The 21103-nt window shown below is 45.2% G+C and overlaps 2 protein-coding genes across 5 annotated transcripts in view; one reads left to right on the forward strand and one right to left on the reverse strand.

Annotated features, from left to right (window-relative positions):
- AP3M1 (adaptor related protein complex 3 subunit mu 1) overlaps positions 1-9313 on the reverse strand; it is a 211606-nt gene extending 202293 nt beyond the window's left edge. The window contains exon 1 of the mRNA XM_063958648.1: positions 9114-9313. The gene's annotated coding sequence lies outside the window, so the exon portion shown is untranslated. The remainder of the gene's footprint in view (positions 1-9113) is intronic.
- The window catches only part of ADK (adenosine kinase), a 671242-nt gene that overhangs the window by 147260 nt on the left and 502879 nt on the right, over positions 1-21103 (forward strand). Inside the window, exon 1 of one of the 4 annotated variants that reach the window (XM_063958653.1) lies at positions 9358-9474. The exons of the other annotated variants lie outside the window; for them this stretch is intronic. Coding sequence (XP_063814723.1) covers positions 9461-9474 — 14 coding nt within the window. The 5' untranslated portion in view covers positions 9358-9460. Of the gene's footprint in view, positions 1-9357; positions 9475-21103 lie in introns of those variants that run through there. 4 annotated transcript variants of the gene reach the window in all.

The following is a 21103-nucleotide window of genomic DNA, read 5'->3' on the forward strand; positions in this document are numbered from 1 at the left end:
CGCAGATCAGATTGAAGAGAGATCAGATCTGCGGCGGGGGGCCCTTTTAGATAGGAAGCCTGGGGTACTTACCCCCAGAGGCCCCCCCCCCTTAATCCGGCTCTGCCTGCATACACAGGTGCATCACATGGGTGTTTGGGATGTAGTCATGTGCCTGGCTGTAGGAATTACGGCAGTCAGGATACAGACGCTGGAATCCAGACCACTTCAAATGCTGACAGACGGAATACCGACGATTAGGAACTATTCCCACTTGTGGGTGTCCACGACACCCATAGAGTGGGTATAGAACCTGCGGCGAGCGCAGCTAGCCACTGTGCCCGCAAGGGGCTTTGTTGCACCCCCCCTCTGCCGGCATACTATCGTCCAGGATCCCGGTGTCGGTATGCTGACCGCAGGGAAGCCAACCTCAACCCGGGTGTTTTTAATTAGCTAGTGAGTGCCTACACCATCTGTCTGCCCCTCCCCCTTGAGAATGTAAGCTCTCACGAGCAGAGCCATATTCCCTTATGCGATTTTCCTTCTCTTACCTACAGTAACCTATCGTCTACTCCATCCTCCCTTTAATGGCACAAAATCCTTTGATTTTCTGGCACTCTTAAGGACTGTATAGACGGGCCGATGCGGGGAGAGATGTGTCAGCACACTTCTCTCCAGCCGCTCAGCACAGCGCGATCTGTGCTGAGCGTGCGGGGGGAGACGGGGGGGTGCTCACTTCACCCGCAGGCCAATCTAGCAGCAGCGATAGCGATGCGCGGGGCTGTGCATCGCTATCGCTGTAAGGGGTACACACGGAGCGATCAGGCTTATATTCTAAGCAATCTAGTCAGATTGCTTAGAATATCGCTCCGTGAGTACCCCCCTTTATACTTATTTCATTGTTGTCTGCTGATGCAGCTATGTTTACATACCCTATATTTGTCCTATCTTATCTTGAACTGTAAGTTAGCGTTTTCTTGTTTTGCATATATGTTTATGCACTCTGGGCGCTGCTGATCCCTTGTGACGCCACAAAGGATAATAATAATAGATTGTCTTGTGGTGGGGGCAGGGAGACTGACGCTGGACTACCTGGCTGGCCACTAGCTAGGTGACTGGTGTAGCAGGGTCGTAGGAGACTGTGAATACTATATGAATGTGACTGCATGAACCACACCTAATGCTGTCTGTGCCATCCTGACATTTTCCTGAATAAACTACAGCAAGCTGGTTCAGCAAGAGGTATGTGGAAATTCAGATGCTGTGTATGCCACAGAAAACAATGAAGCTTTCTCTTTCATATGTAAAATAGTGTGTGAGTATAAATCATTACTTTACATACATACTGTTTATTCATTCATGGCCTACTTTATTAGCTATACCTGGGCGTTAACCTAAGTTTCTACTGTTTCATTTAAAGTTAGAACAAATTTCTAATTAGAATTTACAAAGTCTCTCTCTCAGGATTGTTTCTGACCAGGTGCATTCCTTTATGACCACAGTCCTACAGTAGGTATCATCTAATGGCCAATTCCAACCATGGCACAGTGGTAACAGTAAAGGAGGTGGGATTGGATTATTACTATCCCAATCTTTTGCATACACAGTTCTACAACAGGTACCATCACTCACATTTGAAGTACATTCTATCAAAATGTACACTCCTTTTTCTCTGTGTGTTGTAGCTATCTATCGCCCTGGGAAACCCAAACAATTTCTAGATGATTTTTCTGCCTGGGTCCCTCACTTTTTATCCTCTGACATCGCCACCATTATCATGGGAGATTTCAATATTGCTATTGATAGTCCAAAATCTGCTGCTCATGCCTCCTATCTACTTTCTCTCTAACCTCCTCTCTCGGCCTCTCACAATGGACTGACTCCTCTACTCATCAGGAGGGCCACTGCCTTGATCTAGTATTCACCAGACTATGCTCCATTTCTGAACTCACTAACACTCCTTTCCCTCTCTCAGATCACAACCTAATCACCTGCACACTCTCCTCTAATACTTCAAACTCTGTGCCACTGCCATCCCCCAATCCTCCTCAAACCTTCAGAAATATTAATGCAATTAATCTTCAAGAACTTTCCACCTTACTGCAACAACAGCTTTCACCTATTTCTGCATTCACTTCTCCTGAGATGGCTGTATCACACCTGAACCAGACTCTAGAGATAGCCCTTGATGAAGTGGCTCTATCTACCCATCACACTCCACGTAGGCCTAGATGTCAACCGTGGCACTCTAAAGTAACAGGACACCTACAAAAACTGTCATGTAAAGTTGAACACCAGTGGCGTAAATCTCGTATTCCAAGTGACTTCCTCACATATAAGACTGTCTACCATTCTTATCGTAATGCTCTGGACACTGCAAAACAAACATATTTCCAAACTCTCAACTCTGCTCAAGCCTCTAACCCCACAGAACTTTTTTATACATTTAAATAGCTTCCCAACCCTCCTTCACCTAACCTGCCAGCCACTATCAAGGCGCAAGATCTTGCTTCCTACTTCAGGGACAAGATTGACAAGATCCAATATGAAATGGTATGCTTTTCCTCAATCAGTGATCTACTCAATTCCTTACCTGAACCCTCTGGCACTTTCTCTTCATTTGATCACATTAATAAAGATGAAGTATCAACACTCTTCTCATCCTGCTACTCTACTACCTCTCCTCTTGATCCTATACCCTCACAAATAAGTAAAGCTATGTCTCATGTGCTCATCCCAACCTTAACTAACATCTGTAATCTCTCTCTCTCTCCTGGTATCTTTCCTTCACTGTTCAAGCATGCAGTGATTACTCCCATTCTGAAAAACAACATTTTGACCCTAACTCTTTCAAACTACCGTCCCATCTCTCAGGTTCCATGTCTCTCCAAGCTACTTGAGAAACTTGCCACCACTCGCCTCACACACTTTCTTAACTCGGACAGTGTCCGTTTCTCTGAATCCACCTCCTCTTCGCTACCTCGTTCAGTTGGAGTACCACAAGGCTCGATCTTGGGTCCTCTGCTGTTCTCAATCTATACCTCATATCTTGGGAAACTGATGAGTTCTTTTGGATTTCAGTATCATCTGTATGCAGATGATACTCAAATCTACCTATCCTCCCCTGATTTGTCTCCATCTGTATTGGGTCAGGTCACTGATTGCCTAGCTGCCATTTCATCCTAGATGTCATCTCGCCACCTCAAACTTAATATTTCCAAAACAGAGTTAATTATATTTCCACCGGCCAATAGCAGTTACCAACGTGATATTTCTATCACTGTTGAGAACTCTACAATCAACCCTACACCCCAAGCTCGCTGCCTAGGTGTCATTCTTGACTCAGAACTGTCCTTTGCTCCCCACATTCAATCTGTCTCAAAATCATGTTACATGCATCTAAGAAACATATCCAAAATATGATCATATCTTACACAAGACACTGCTAAAACCCTAATCCATGCTCTCATTATCTCCTGCATTGATTATTGCAATAGTGTTTTTGCTGGTCTTACTAAGAAGAGACTCTCATCATTACATTTCATTCTGACTGCAGCTGCGAGGCTAATATTCCTCGCTAGACGTTCATCTTCTGCAGACCCACTTTGTCAGTCCCTCCATTGGCTACCTGTATTCTACCGTATTCAATATAAAATACTGTTACTTACATACGAGGCTATTAACCATACTACACCAACATACATCTCTTCACTTATCTCAAAATATCTCCCAACCCGGCCCCTTCACTCTTCACAAGATCTACGTCTCTCATCCACACTCATTACTTGCTCCCATGCACGACTAAAGGACTTTCTGCGGGCTGCACCCACTCTGTGGAATGCCCTACTACGTACAATAAGACTCTCCTCTAGTCTTCAAACCTGCAAGCGTTCCCTGGAAACTCGCCTATTCAGACAAGCTTATCAAATTCCATAACCGATTACATTACTTTCATAGCTTTCCTATCCAATGCACAGTACACACATATCCCCCACATATTTTCTTTCTTCATGCTCCCGTCCTCCTGACCCTGGTTCATCACTGTTGTGATGTGATATCATGCAGCCCACCAAGAACCTTTGCAATCTGGTGGACAACTATGTAATAGACAGCACCTATCCTCGTGTATCAATGCCTTTTTCCCCATAGATTGTAAGCTTGCGAGCAGGGCCCTCCTACCTCTATGACTGTTTGTTTTTACCCAGTTTTGTCTTCTAATTGTGTCCAATTGTAAAGCGCAACGAAATTTGCTGCGCTATATAAGAAACTGTTAATAAATAAATAATACATAATCACAAGTCATAGTTCCATAAGCATGACCATGAGCTTTGTGTACCCCAATGGCCTCTGCAGTCACCAGACCCAAGTCCAATAGAGCAACTCTGGGATGTGGTAGACCAGGATATTTGCAGCAGATGCCATCATGTCACCATGGACCACAGTCTCTAGGGAATGTTTTCAGCTCCTTGAATCCATCCCTTAACAAATCAGGATGTTCTGGTAGCAAAGGGGGGTCCTACCCAACAGTAGAAAGGTGTAACTAAATAAAGTGGCCGTGGATTGTATGTGATGTAGGTAGGTATTTAAGTATAATTAAACTAATGTAGGCATAGGGCCAAATGTAATAGTGAATTAAAGGACAGAAGTGACAGAAATAGACCCAATTGTGCTAAAAGGGTGTGATAAAAATAAAACTGAATACGTTCACCACTTTTTTTCTCCTCCACGTTTGCGTATGTGGATATATTCCTCATGTGCATGTAATGAAATTAAAGAGAAAAATATGCCATATGGTGAAGCACAGTTTAATACATTAAAAACATATCACAATTTCCAACATCAACATTTAAAAAGTGCAAGTGCAGTTATGATAACAACAAGTGTAGGGGATCCTTTGGAGGCTGCAAAGTAAGCAATTACCGGCTGGATGTAAGACTATTCGCAAGGAACAATCCTGACAGTGCATAAGTCCGTTAGATAGCCCGGGTTCCACAGACCACATATGCAGATGGCTCTCCTGTCGGTTCTCAGTCCGGTCAGCTGCCTCCGTCTCCCCACACGTCCACCAACGCGTTTCAACCCGCCAAATCGGGTCTTTTTCAAGGTGTGTATCCAGAAAGAATATGTCCATCCCCATCCAGCTATCCCTTTTTAAATTCACTTAGTCCAATCCCCGGCCGGCGAGCGCAGCTGATTCCTATACATAAATTAGACTACAAGTCCCATGAATCACTGCTGCGCTCGTCCCGCCGGTTTCCTGTTTCCTCTATGTGCCGATACGTCACTTCCGGTGGGTAACCATGGTGACGTTTATGTAGCTCCCTCGGTCATTCATTTGAAATAAATGTTCCTTATGCCATGCAAAAGTCCATATTCCTCCACATTCCCAATATAGCACCTCCGGAAAGAAGGGGACACAAAAATTAATGAAGATCTTTTCTGTGATGACCACTCTCATTTCTTAAATATGCATGGGAGTCAGTGGTTTTAGAGTATCCCTTTGTTAAAATCCTATTCTCCTCTATATAAATAGTTACATCTAAAAAATTGATGGTTTGTACATTACTCTCAAATGAAAAATTGATGTTGACACTATTTGAATTCAGGTACACAAAAAATTCTTCTAAAAGCTCCTGACCTCCCCTCCAAATAAAAAACACGTTGTCTATATATCTCGACCAGGACACCGGGTTCGCTCCGAAGGGATTATTATCCCAAATATACTCATTTTCCCATGCCCCCATAAATAGGTTGGCATAACTCGGAGCGAACCTGGTGCCCATGGCTGTGTTTATATAATTGAGTGTATAGAAGCCTGGTCCTCGGTTACCATTTTTTTTAATGTGTTAATTATTAAGTTGCTACAGAAAGGATCTTCATTAATTTTTGTGTCCCCTTCTTTCCGGAGGTGCTATATTGGGAATGTGGAGGAATATGGACTTTTGCATGGCATAAGGAACATTTATTTCAAATGAATGACCGAGGGAGCTACATAAACGTCACCATGGTTACCCAACGGAAGTGACGTATCGGCACATAGAGGAAACAGGAAACCGGCGGGACGAGCGCAGCAGTGATTCATGGGACTTGTAGTCTAATTTATGTATAGGAATCAGCTGCGCTCGCCGGCTGGGGATTGGACTAAGTGAATTTAAAAAGGCATAGCTGGATGGGGATGGACATATTCTTTCTGGATACACACCTTGAAAAAGACCCGATTTGGCGGGTTGAAACGCGTTGGTGGACGTGTGGGGAGAAGGAGGTAGCTGACCGGACTGAGAACCGACAGGAGAGCCATCTGCATATGTGGTCTGTGGAACCCGGGCTATCTAACGGACTTATGCACTGTCAGGATTGTTCCTTGCGAATAGTCTTACATCCAGCCGGTAATTGCTTACTTTGCAGCCTCCAAAGGATCCCCTACACTTGTTGTTATCATAACTCCACTTGCACTTTTTAAATGTTGATGTTGGAAATTGTGATATGTTTTTAATGTATTAAACTGTGCTTCACCATATGGCATATTTTTCTCTTTAATTTCCTTACATGCACATGAGGAATATATCCACATACGCAAACGTGGAGGAGAAAAAAGTGGTGAACGTATTCAGTTTTATTTTTATCACACCCTTTTAGCGCATTTGGGTCTATTTCTGTCACTTCTGTCCTTTAATTCTCTATGTGGTGGAGGTTGAGTGTACCCTCCAAGACAGAATATTGACACACTTGCTGCTTATTTCAAGCGCACTCCTATACCCTTTCCTCCACCCTGTGGTTATATTGTATTTCCAAATGTAATAGTATTGCCTTCATAAACATTGACACTTTAAATGTGAGAAAGCTCAGCAGTTTCAGAATACAGCACTACATTACATTTGGCCCATAGTCTTTTTAGGTGTAAGAGGCAATGCTTTCTTAATCCTGTAAGAATGGTTTAGACTTTCTCGTGGTGATTGTTGCATTGTATTTTTCAAAAAAAGTTGGTTAGATAGAAAACTTGCTATGTTGATGTGTATATGCCCCCATCCAGTAGTCCGATTTGGGCACTTTTCTTCAGATTTTGACGCATCTGACCAAAAAATCTGAAGAAAAGTGTCACATCGGATGGATCTTCCGATCCTATGCGCCGTCCCATGTCAGATATGTCGGAACTACAGATCTTTGTGGCTGACCCAACTATTTATCTGAATCTGAAGAAATAAGGTGCACATCGGAGTGTTTTTTTTACTTCAGATGTATCTGATCAGATTCATCTGAAGCGTCACTTGACTGGCATCTCCCTGGCCACTCCCACACACCAAATGATGCAGCAGCAGCATCAGATCAATCGCATGTAGCATGTGTGCATCAGATATATCTGATGTGATCTGACACATGATAGATTGCATCAGATATATCTGAAGTGAATGTAGTGAAAATTAAAGCCAGGGTCCGATCCGATTCCCGGGACGCTCCCGGGAGAGTTCAAGAGAAATCTGATACGATCTGCAGTTCAGACAAGTCTGAGTCGTGGATGGGGGACTTTAGTGTACAGATTTTTATACAACTAGGCCAGCCACATTTCATTGAAACAATCGCCCTCTAGTGGAAAATTATAGTAATACACAAATGATATTTTGGAACCTTTTGCCTAAATGTGCTTAACCAACTACCCCTCTACTCCCTGCTATAAGGTATTTATAATATGTACTTTTGAACGAACGTAATTTTTTTTATTTTCCCTCATAAATGTAATAGGCCACTCAAATATGAATTTAAAAATCCGTGTAAAAAGGATGATGAATTCTCCGTATGACTCTTTTATGAGTGTTGGCACTTATATGCATAAAGGATGGTTTTATTAGTTAGATCTTTAATAGTAGTGAAGAGAATATCATTGTATCACCACCTTCTGTAAATGTAAATGTAAAGTAAAAATGTAGTCTTTCTGCCAGCGATCAAATGAAACCAGCTAAAGACAGCCCAGATGCCTTGCAAAACTGAGGCAGGCTTCCAGGTCATTCTGATGTGTGATTTCATAAAGGACCTGAGATTGATCTCCCCGCCCCACCTTTTGCAGATTCTCAGTGTGCTCTGCTATACAAGCCAAAGTGTGTATTGAGGGGGCAGGAGAGAATGAGTTGTGATGCCCCTCTTACCCCATGTAACATATCATAGTATGATTGTTCCAGCCTTTTTGGCCTCTGCTAACACTCACGTGGCACAGTCACTGTGGGGTATATTCATGAACCAGTGAAAAGAGTGGAGAAGTTGCCCATGGCGACCAATCAGCTGCTCTGTATAATAGTATGCAAATTATAAATGTTACGTCAATGCTGATTGGTTGCCATGAGTAACTTCTCCACTAGCTCACTTCTCCACACTTTTCACTGCTTCATGATTAGACCCCTAAATACGAGGCTGGAATCCCAACACCCGTCACAATGTCGGCTCTGGAATCCCAAAATGGTTTCTGACCTATGTAAATATAGTGCCTGCGTTATGTTTAGGGCTGGGAGGGGGTTTAGTTTATCCGCCACCCGGGGAGGTTAGGGATAGGCTGCGGGAGGTTAGTGTTAGGCTGTGGGGAGGGTGTAGTTAGGGTTAGGCACTGCCACAGGGAGGTTGGGGAGAGGGGAGAACAGCCCCAACACACCCCTGTCTGCATTGCAGGCTTCGGGATCCAAAGCGCCGGCGTGTCATACTGAATGCATCTATCACCCACCACCCAGTAAATATACCCCTGTGTCTTCTATCTGAAAAGGCCCTGCAAACTGAACATTGTGATGTCATGGAGAATGGTTATCAGTGACCTACTGGCAGCTTTGTTGCCTTCCTGTAAAAATGTCCCAGGTGTGTAAGTAAATTCCTTTGCACGATTGGGCACATCCCTCCCTGCACATGTAGAACAATTCAGTGTTTTCATCACTACATATAGCCTTGCAAATCTTTTAACCTGTATTCGGGCATGGGAAGAGATTGCCATCTTTATCGATTTGCAAATCTTGCCAGTAATGAAAATAGTATCACACTAGTTCCCTCACTTGCTTAAAATGAATTTGCTCCTTTATGTTGGGCTGATTAATGTTTTCCTTTTTTTCAAACATTATTATGATTTAATTTTTTTTTATTAATTTGCCCCACCAATATTATACCTGCATAGCAGTGAGCTATTAGCTCTCCAGCAGCGCCCGGGCACACGTGTTGTTATCGCAGGTCAGCAGCTGTCAGTTGAAGCTGCAGCAGCAGCGGGTGTGTATGGGGAAGGCAGTGCTTAGCTTCCAGCAAGGTGGCCAGATGCGTTCTGATCGTCCAGGCGCGCCTTACCCAACCAGCGAGGAGAGGGGCGGAGGTTCCGGTTCATGGTGAAATCATACATCTGATCCCCTGGAAGCACGCTGCTGCTAGTCAGACAGTATAGTGACTGGTAGCAGAATTGTCACTGCCTGGTGCTAGCCTCCTGCCTCCAGCTCTCACCATCACTGGCGCTCTCTCTGACAACATGCCGGCTCTAAGGTAACCTCCCCGTCCCTGCTTACCTGTATCTCTAGGCTGATTGCAGCGTGGCGTGTAATCTCTGCTGATGTGGACAACTTTTACCCATCCATGCTGCATTCCTGTTACCGCCTGCTGTCAGATAACATGCATGTGCTGTGTAAGGGAGGCACTGGGAGAAGCTTTTATTTTTACACAAGTCTGCATGGGACTAGAAGAGTGTGAACATAGATTAATTTTTAACCTCATTACACAGCTCATGCTTAAAATGAATACAGCTTTGCTTCCACAGAAAAGCAGCATTTTTTTTAAAGCATGCTGCATTGTTTTGCAGGTCAATTAATGCAGTCCATATGGTTTAAAGCCACTCTCAAAATAATTACTTTAATGGTAAGAAAAACCTTATGGGATGAAAGGGGGATTTGCAGCACATATCCGTGCACCTGTTGTAATTCCCAATGACAGTTGTCCAGCATGTGTTCAGGGAAAGTGGACTCTGGCATTTGTCAATATTTGCAATTTACTAAAGCATTGCACAATGTCCAATTTTGAACTTCTGTTACATTTAAGGGGCAAAACTAGCTTTAACCATCTCACTGCCTGTGACGTTTTAAAGACAATTTTATGGCCTTTAACACCATTTGTGAGAATGTAAAACTGAATGAGTGCCTTGCTGGTGTGCTAATTTATTTCTGGGACGGATTCCAAATTACTTTGCCCAATTGACTTATTCGTTAACAGTCACATAGTGCACTTGTGGCATTTAACTGGAATGACACTGAACTCTGCTAGCACAATAATTAGTTACTAGCTTGACTACGTTGTGCACAAGCTCATAGACCTAAGGCTTTCGAATGTAAAAAATATTAAATATTTTAGTTTTCAGTATCTGACTACTATAAGTTATTACAGAATGAAAGCAAGATTTGCGACCTCATTTAGTTAAGTATATTTTATTGCTGCATTTTGCGATCACATACTTTGTTAATCTGTGTATTGGCTTGATATATTCCATACACTATTTGAAATATGAATCTTGAACATCTTAAAAAAATGTTGCAGTTTTTTTTTTTTTTTTTTTAAATAAAATTGCAACATTTTCCCTCCTGCAAGAGCATATTCTTTTTGGAGTCCGTTGTGTGTTCTTTTAGAATTAGCCGGAAGCCTACTTGACCTGTGTGCAGACATTGGGCGGTATTCAAATGACTTATCACGCCCAATCTCCTTTCTAAAGTGATCCCTGTTACGTGCATAGTAATCAGGTTTAGCTGCGTAATGGGTTGGGATGACTTCGCTATCGCAGAGGTAGCGAGCTGAAATGATTATACCACGCCCATCGGCGGAAACAGGACTGGTGTGGAAGGGGGTGAAAAGAATTGAATACAGCCCATTGGGGTCGATTCAATTCACTGACAGTTGAATAGCGCCGGGAGTTTGCTCCCGGCGCTATTCAATACAGCAATGAGTGATCCTCAATTGTTGGGAATTCTCTCATCCCCGGGGGATGAGAGAAGAAACCCGACAAAAGTGCTGCCGCGCGGCCGTCGCAAGGCTGATTCTGTCGGGAATCAGCCTCGCGCCGGGGAGTTAAGTCGGAGACTGCCCGTTCTCCCAACAATTCAACCTGTTTAGTCGTCGAGAACGGGCCATCGCCGACTTAACTGGAGCTGAATTGAATAGAGTCGGGAGCTAATTCCCGGCGCTATTCAACTGTCGCTGAATAGAATTTGACCCCATTGTAATTTTGCTTATACTGTATCTCATATGGCATGATTCCCGGAGCACATATGTTGTGGGAAAAGTCTTAAACTCTCCATGTACAGATGTGTCCTCATACATCTAGCATAAATAAACCATGCAGCTCGTGATGCCTGGCTTGAGTAAGCTGACAGGTCCGTGCAAATCTGCTAATGTCTGGCATCTTTTTTTTTTTTTTTTTTTTTTTTTCCCCCCGCGGAAAATGCGTCCTAAGTCGCAACTGAGTTGATTTGATATGACACTTGTATATTGTGTGAGACTGCAGATGCTACATTGCAACACCTCATGTACAGATAGGATGGCCAATCCTGGGATTTGAGGCCAAAAATGCCGGGATTGGTGCCTCCAATCACGGGATTTAACTGCGCATGCGCTGTATTGTGGCTTTTTTTTTTTCTTTTTTGTGTCCGGCCAGTGCCGCTTGGCTCAGCCTCAGATGCTGCCCAGCTGTGCGTGGCGTGACATCAGTGAGGTCACGTTGCGCATCCCCATATCCACTCTTCTCCTCTGGCACGCCGCTTATACTGAAGAGTACGTCTGCCCTCCAGCCCACCCGCCAGCCCAAACAACCCGCCCGGCTCGCAAGCCATCATTTTAAATGAAGAAGGGCGACTGTGCTGCTGCCTGCATCTGGAGTCTGGAGCCCTTTACTTTATATAGTATGTTCTTATTTTTTTTATTTTTTTTCTCTCTTCTTCTTCTTTACTTGAAATGGTTGGGGTGGGAGGTAAATTGAAGAACAGTTGGATCCCGGGATTGAGCATTTTTTAATCCCGTTTCCCGGGATTGAAAAAATTGGCTCGGGATTGGCCTCCCTATTTACAGCTTCAGAAACTTAGTCGCACACAGATATACAAGTGTCGTATATAAAATTAATCAGCACAGTCTCTTCGTGCACCCTAGTCACATTGCATCGCAACTAAGATCAATGCACATATATTGGTAAACTGCTCCATCAGATTGTGATGTCACTCAGGTGCTAAAAGGGAGGGGTAATTCTGGGTAAGAAAAAAACTATTTGTGTTCCATAATGCACACTGAGTGAAAAGTAATACTACATAAAAATCAGATAATACGGAGATCTTAGTTGCGTATATCTGCAGATATAGGGTTAAGCCCCCAGGCCGATTGGCAAGGCGTCTCTGTCACTGGGGGTCCCTAATACTAGGTATGGGTCTGGGGTGCAGGACCCCATCACGTCGGCTACCCCAGGTCAGCACACAGGTGAAAATTAATAAGGGTTAATAAGAAGCACATAAGTGCTATGTAAGTGAAGTGTGATTAAAATAATTCAAAAATATATATAAAGTGATAGGGAAAATCATAAGTGTTAATAAAGTGTTAGGGTGTGCCGACCTGAAGCCGCCCAGCCATACCGACACTAAGATGCATATTGGTAAATAAGCAGGCGTATTGCCTGACGCGCAGAGAGTTTGACGTGACTGAAGCAAAGATGTTTGAAGATGCATCTGTATACATGATTCTTGTTTGTCCAGATATAAATGGGTACTGTGAGATCCTTTATGGATATGTGGTTATTAGTATTTTCATATATTTTTAGGGGAGTATTAATCAAAGTGTGGAGAGAGATAAGGTTGCAACCAATCAACGTTCAACTTTTTTATTTTTCAGATAGTGTAACTAAAAAACATATTTAGATTTTACTCCATCCTAGATGAAGAATTAGGTTAGTATATGCTCCTACTTTTGCCACCACCGATGTATTGGTCAGTTGCAAATCCTCATATGTAATAGATGTTGGAAATATGTGTGTACAGGCTTTCGGTTGTAGCAGCGTTTCTACACACCAGTGAATGCCTTAACACACGTAGCCCAGGTACTTAACCAGTAGGTTGGCTTATTGTTATACAGTTTACAGTTCTACTCACTGTTATACACCGTCATGGTGCAGGGTATCATATGGTTCACGAGCCAGTTAACATATGCGGGTAGCGGTGCAGGATCATTGGAAGGTGCTGCTGTCTCATTATATTGCAGGTGATAAGTGGAAGTCTACGGTCTCTCACTGTGGTGCTCTATTACAGTGATAAGATGGTGGTGTGCTTGTGCAGTACTTTGGCCGGTGGCCATCTTGGAACAGGGAATGAAGGCGGAAAACATGGAACCTGCACAGTAGCGCACTCCACTTTCAACAATAGAAGCTAAATTGCCAGAAAACTGTTGTATAAGAACACCTGTCATCATCCCAATTCTTTTACAACGTTCAGTAAACAAATTGTTAATTGTAATCAGCTCCTGTTTACAAAACTGCAGATACTGACAGCACTCTTCACCCTCAAAATCATTGGACATTACATTAGGCCAGTGGTTCCCAAACTCGGTCCTCAAGTACCCTCAACAGTTTGTGTATTCCAGGTCACCTAGCAGTTGAACAGGTGTATTCATTACTCACTGATACATTTTAAAAGACCCACAGGTGGAGCTAATGATTTCACTTGCCTTCCTGTGAGGAGACCTGGAAAACATGAACTGTTGAGGGTACTTGAGGACCGCGGTTGGGAACCACTGCAGTAGGCAATTTGATAGCCAAACTAGCTGTTAAAAAGCATTAATTTGAGGTGACTTACAAGTTGCTGTGGAATTAAATCTATAACTAATTCCCACACACGCCATAGACCACTTTTGTTCCTTGCACGTTACATTGCCTATACAGCATGCAATGCAGCGACACTGCTGACTGCCAAACACATGAATACCATCACTGCTGCAAGAGCAGAGTGAACCCCAATAGCTGCATAGTGTCATCCTGCATGCTGTCTTCCTCTGGCTGAGAACCACCAACATAATCTAACCAAGTGTGGTACAGTCTGAATAAATTGTTTTGGAAAGGCTCTGCCCAAGCATTTCTCTTGTGTTTCTGCTGATATGTTGTGTATGATCCCACAGCTGTAAAGAGTAGATATTGGGTTGGTGTCACCATCTGGTTTCTGGTACATTTTTTTTTTCTTTATTGAAATCTGCAATGTTATTTCCTGTGGTTGCTGCAATCCTGCCCGGGAGTGTTGTTTTTAAATTAAATGCTGTATCAGAACATCTGAAAACTGTTCCATTTACTCCTTGCGGGGACATAAAACAGTACACTTGATTTCAGGTAAGGCTGCATCAGAAAATATTAAATTAGATTAGTAGCGGAAAAATTGTTTGACATGGAAACTTTGTGTATTCTCCTACCAACAAAAAACCATGTAGTTCAAAATGAAGGGGAACTTGTTTTCTGGGTATGCAGTTAACATACCGCTCGTCTGAATCCCGGATCTCTCAATATTGACGCCAGAATCCCGACGGGGGGACCATCCTTCCGCCGGAATACCAGCGAGGTAGGTGATTTCCCCCTCTATGGGTGTCCACGACACCCATAGAGGGAAAATAGAACCTGTGGTGAGCAAAGCTTGCCACTGAGCCCACAAGGGGCTTCGTTGCGCTTGCCCCTTTGCCGGCATTCTAGCGCCCGGGATGCCGATCTAGGTATACAGACTTTCGGCATCCCAAGCACCAGGATCACATACCGATCCCGTTTTCTGTCCTTAAGCTTATGGATTCAAACCTATTTCATGTTTCTCTAACGTCCTAGAGGATGCTGGGGACTCCGTAAGGACCATGGGGATAGACGGGCTCCACAGGAGACATGGGCACTTTAAGAAAGAATTTAGTTCCTGGTGTGCACTGGCTCCTCTCTCTATGCCCCTCCTCCAGACCTCAGTTTGATACTGTGCCCAGAGGAGCTGGGTGCTTTTCAGTGAGCTCTCCTGAGTTTACTGATAGAAAGTATTTTGTTAGGTTTTTTATTTTCAGGGAGCTCTGCTGGCAACAGACTCCCTGCATCGTGGGACTGAGGAGAGAGAAGCAGCCCTACTCTCTGAAGCTAGGTCCTGCTTCTTAGGCTACTGGACACCATTAGCTCCAGAGGGATTGGTACGCAGGATCTCACCCTCACCGTCCGATCCCAGAGCCGCACCTCCGTCCCCCTCGCAAAGCCGGAAGACAGAAGCCGGGTGAGTATGAGAAGAAAAGAAGACATCACCGGCGGCAGAAGACTTCATGATCTTCACTAGAGGTAACGCACAGCACTGCAGCTGTGCGCCATTGCTCCACACACCTAACATACTCCGGTCACTGTAAGGGTGCAGGGGGGGGGGGGGGGGCACCCTGGGCAGCATTTGGGACCTCATATTGGCAAAAAGAACACATATATATACAGCTGGGCACTGTATATACACTGCTCAAAAAAATAAAGGGAACACTAAAATAACACATCCTAGATCTGAATGAATTAAATATTCTTATTAAATGCTTTGTTCTTTACATAGTTGAATGTGCTGACAACAAAATCACACAAAAATTATCAATGGAAATCAAATTTATTAACCCATGCAGGTCTTGATTTGGAGTCACCCTCAAAATTAAAGTGGAAAAACACACTACAGGCTGATCCAACTTTGATGTAATGTCCTTAAAACAAGTCAAAATGAGGCTCAGTAGTGTGTGTGGCCTCCACGTGCCTGTATGACCTCCCTACAATGCCTGGGCATGCTCCTGATGAGGTGGCGGATGGTCTCCTGAGGGATCTCCTCCCAGACCTGGACTAAAGCATCCGCCAACTTCTGGACAGTCTGTGGTGCAACGTGGCATTGGTGGATGGAGCGAGACATGATGTCCCAGATGTGCTCAATTGGATTCAGGTCTGTGGAACGGGCGGGCCAGTCCATAGCATCAATGCCTTCGTCTTGCAGGAACTGCTGACACGCTCCAGCCACATGAGGTCTAGCATTGTCTTGCATTAGGGGGAACCCAGGGCCAACCGCACCAGCATATGGTCTCACAAGGGGTCTGAGGATCTCATCTCGGTACCTAATGGCAGTCAGGCTATCTCTGGCGAGCAAATGGAGGGCTGTGCGGCCCCCCAAAGAAATGCCACCCCACACCATTACTGACCCACTGCCAAACTGATCATGCTGGAGGATGTTGCAGGCAGCAGAACGTTCTCCTTGGCGTCTCCAGACTCTGTCACGTCTGTCACATGTGCTCAGTGGGAACCTGCTTTCATCTGTGAAGAGCACAGGGCGCCAGTGGCGAATTTGCCAATCTTGGTGTTCTCTGGCAAATGCCAAACGTCCTGCACGGTGTTGGGCTGTAAGCACAACCCCCACATGTGGACGTCGGGCCCTCATACCACCCTCATGGAGTCTGTTTCTGATTGTTTGAGTGGACACATGCCCATTTGTGGCTTGCTGGAGGTCATTTTGCAGGGCTCTGGCAGTGCTCCTCCTGTTCCTCCTTGCACAAAGGCGGAGGTAGCGGTCCTGCTGCTGGGTTGTTGCCCTCCTACGGCCTCCTCCACGTCTACTGATGTACTGGCCTGTATCCTGGTAGCGTCTCCATGCTCTGGACACTACGCTGACAGACACAGCAAACCTTCTTGCCACAGCTCGCATTGATGTGCCATCCTGGATGAGCTGCACTACCTGAGCCACTTGTGTGGGTTGTAGGAAGGTCAAACAGGCACGTGGAGGCCACACACACTACTGAGCCTCATTTTGACTTGTTTTTAGGACAATACATCAAAGTTGGATCAGCCTGTAGTGTGTTTTTCCACTTTAATTTTGAGGGTGACTCCAAATCTAGACCTCCATGGGTTAATAAATTTGATTTCCATTGATAATTTTTGTGTGATTTTGTTGTCAGCACATTCAACTATGTAAAGAACGAAGTATTTAATAAGAATATTTCATTAATTCAGATCTAGGATGTGTTATTTTAGTGTTCCCTTTATTTTTTTGAGCAGTGTATGTATGAGCCCCCGCCAAAATTACTGTTTAAGCGGGACAGAAGCCCGCCGCCGAGGGGACGGGGCTTCTCCCTCAGCACTCACCAGCGCCATTTTTTCTCCACAGCACCGCTGAGAGGAAGCTCCCCGGGCTCTCCCCTGCTGATACACGGTAGAAGAGGGTTGAAAAGAGAGGGGGGGGGGCACATAATTAGGCGCAAAAACTATAACATACAGCAGCTACCTGGTTAACATTAAGTCACTGTGTTATTCCTGGGATATTATAGCGCTGGGGTGTGTGCTGGCATACTCTCTCTCTGTCTCTCCAAAGGGCCTGGTGGGGGAACTATCTTCAGACAGGACATTCCCTGTGTGTGTGGTGTCAGTACACTTGTGTCGACATGTCTGATGAGGAATGCTATGTGGGAGAGGAGCGGGAGCAAATGAATGTGGTGTCTCCGCTGACTGCGCCGACACCTGATTGGATGGATATGTGGAAGGTTTTAAATGATAATGTTAATTCCTTGCATAAAAGATTTGACAAAGCTGATGCATTGGGACAGTCAGGGTCTCAACCCATGCCTGACCCTATGTCGCAGAGGCCATCGGGGTCTCATAAGCGTCCACTATCCCAAATTTTTTACACGGATACCGACATGGATTCTGACTCCAGTGTCGATTTATGATGATGCAAAGTTACAGCCAAAATTGGCTAAATCCCTTCGATATATGATTATAGCAATAAAGGATGTTTTGCACATCACAGAGGAAACCCCGGTCCCTGACACGAGGGTGTATATGTATAAGGGAAAGAAGCCTGTGCTAACTTTCCCCCCTCACACGAACTGAATGAGTTATGTGAAAAAGCTTGGTAATCTCCAGATAAAAAACTGCAGATTTCCAAATGGATTCTTATGGCGTATCCATTCCCGCCAACGGACAGGTTACGCTGGGAATCCGTCCCTAGGGTGGACAAAGCTTTAACACGCTTATCCAAAAAGGTAGCCCTGCCGTCCCAGGATATGGCTACCCTCAAAGATGCTGCTGATCACAAACAGGAGGTTACCCTGAAGTCCATTTATACACATTCAGGTACCTTGCTCAGACCGGCAATCGCGTCGGCCTGGGTCTGTAGTGCAGTAGCGGCATGGACTGATACCTTATCTGAGGAATTGGATACCCTAGATAAGGATACTGTATTATTGACCCTGGGGCATATTAAAGACGCTGTCCTATATATGAGAGATGCTCAAAGAGACATTAGTCTACTGGGTTCTAGAATAAACGCTATGTCGATTCCTGCCAGAAGGGTCCTGTGGACCCGGCAATGGACAGGTGATGCCGACTCAAAAAGGCATATGGAGGTTTTACCTTACAGGGGTGAGGAATTGTTCGGGGAAGGTCTCTCGGACCTGGTCTCCACAGCTACAGCTGGAAAGTCAAATTTTTTGCCTTATGTTCCCTCACAGCCTAAGAGAGCACCGCATTATCAAATGCAGTCCTTTCGTTCACAAAGAAACAAAGTCCGAGGTGCGTCCTTTCTTGCCAGAGGTAAGGGCAGAGGAAAGAAGCTGCACAACACAGCTAGTTTCCAGGAACAGAAGTCCTCCCCGACCTCTACAACATCCACCGCATGACGCTGGAGCTCCGCTACAGGAGTCCGCCCCAGTGGGGGCACATCTTCGAATTTTCAGCCACATCTGGGTTCACTCACAGGTGGATCCCTGGGCAATAGAGATTGTTTCTCAGGGTTACAAGCTGGAATTCGAAGAGGTGCCTCCTCGCCGATATTTCAAATTGGCCCTACCAGCTTCCCCCCAAGAGAAAAATTGTATCTTCAGCAGGTGGTGGTCAAGGTTCCCCTCCTTCAACAGGGAAGGGGTTATTATTCGACCATGTTTGTAGTCCCGAAATCGGACGGTTCAGTCAGACCCATATTGAATTTAAAATCTCTGAACCTATACTTGAAAAGGTTCAAGTTCAAGATGGAATCGCTAAGAGCGGTCATCGCAAGCCTGGAAGGGGGGGATTTTATGGGGTCACTGGACATAAAGGATGCGTACCTTCATGTCCCCATTTATCCACCTCATCAGGCATACCTAAGATTTGCGGTACAGGATTGACATTACCAATTTCAGACGTTGCCGTTTGGTCTCTCAACGGCCCGAGAATTTTCACCAAGGTAATGGCGGAAATGATGATGCTCCTGTGGAAGCAAGGTGTCACAATTATCCCGTACTTAGATGAAATCCTCATAAAAGCGAGATCAAGAGAGCAGTTGCTGAACAGCGTATCTCTTTCACTGAAAGTGTTACAGCAACACGGCTGGATTCTCAATATTTCAAAGTCGCAGTTGGTTCCTACGACTCGTCTGCCTTTCTTGGGCATGATTCTGGACACGACCCAGAAGAGGGTTTATCTTCCGATAGAAAAAGCCCAGGAACTTATGACCCTGGTCAGGAACCTTTTGAAATCAAAACAGGTGTCCGTGCATCATTACACTCGAGTCCTGGGAAAGATGGTGGCGTCACACGAGGCCATTCTCTTCGGCAGGTTCCATGCAAGGACTTTCCAATGGGATCTACTGGACAAGTGGTCCGGGTCACATCTACAGATGCATCGGTTGATCACTCTGTCCCCCAGGGCCAGGGTGTCACTCCTGTGGTGGCTGCAGAGTGCTCACCTTCTCGAGGGCCGCAGATTCGGCATTCAGGATTGGATCCTGGTGACCACGGACGCAAGCCTCCGAGGTTGGAGAGCAGTCACACAGGGAAGAAATTTCCAAGGTCTTTGGTCAAGTCAAGAGACTTGTCTTCACAACAACATCCTGGAACTAAGGGCCATATACAACGCCCTACGTCAAGCGGAGACCTTACTTCGCGACCAACCAGTTCTGATCCAGTCAGACAACATCACCGCAGTGACTCATGTAAACCGCCAAGGCGGCACAAGGAGCAGAGTGGCAATGGCGGAAGCCACCAGAATTCTTCGCTGGGCGGAGAATCATGTAAGCGCACTGGCAGCAGTGTTCATTCCGGGAGTGGACAACTGGGAAGCAGAATTCCTCAGCAGACACGACCTACACCCGGGAGAGTGGGAACTGCCACAGATGGACATGATGGCGTCCCACCTCAACAAAAAGCTACAGAGGTATTGCGCCAGGTCAAGAGACCCTCAGGCAGTAGCGGTAGACGCCCTAGTGACACCGTGGGTGTTGCGGTCAGTCTATGTATTTCCTCCTCTTCCTCTCTTACCCAAGGTGTTGAGGATAATAAGAAAAGGAGTGAGAACAATACTCATTGTTCCAGATTGGCCACGACGGACCTGGTATCCAGATCTGCAGGAACTGCTCACAGAAGATCCGTGGCCTCTTCCTCTAAGACAGGATCTGTTGCAACAGGGACTCTGTCTGTTCCAAGGCTTACCGCGGCTGCGTTTGACGGCATGGCGGTTGAACGCCGGATCCTAGCAGAAAAAGGCATTCCTGTTGAGGTTATCCCTATGCTGATAAAGGCTAGGAAGAAAGTAACGGCAAAACATTAACACCGTATATGGCGAAAATATGTTTCTTGGTGTGAGACCAAGAATGCTCCTACGGAAGAATTCCATCTGGGCCGTTTCCTTCACTTCCTACAAACTGGAGTGAATTTGGGCCTTAAATTAGGCTCCATTAAGGTCCAGATTTCGGCCCTATCCATTTTCTTTCAAAAAGAATTGGCTTCTCTCCCCGAAGTTCAGACTTTTGTAAAGGGAGTTCTGCATATTCAGCCTCCTTTTGTGCTTCCGGTGGCACCTTGGGACCTTAACGTGGTGTTAAGTTTCCTAAAGTCACACTGGTTCGAACCACTTAAAACGGTGGAGTTGAAATATCTCACGTGGAAGGTGGTCATGTTATTAGCCCTGGCTTCGGCTAGGCGAGTGTCGGAATTAGCGGCTTTGTCACATAAAAGCCCCTATCTGGTTTTCCATATGGATAGAGCGGAATTGCGGACACGTCCTCAGTTCCTGCCAAAAGTGGTTTCATACTTTTTCATATGAACCAACCTATTCTGGTGCCTGTGGCTACACGTGACTTGGAGGATTCCGAGTTCCTTGATGTGGTCAGGG

Source organism: Pseudophryne corroboree, chromosome 3 (genome assembly GCF_028390025.1).
Source record: "Pseudophryne corroboree isolate aPseCor3 chromosome 3, aPseCor3.hap2, whole genome shotgun sequence".
Lineage (NCBI taxonomy): Eukaryota > Metazoa > Chordata > Amphibia > Anura > Myobatrachidae > Pseudophryne > Pseudophryne corroboree.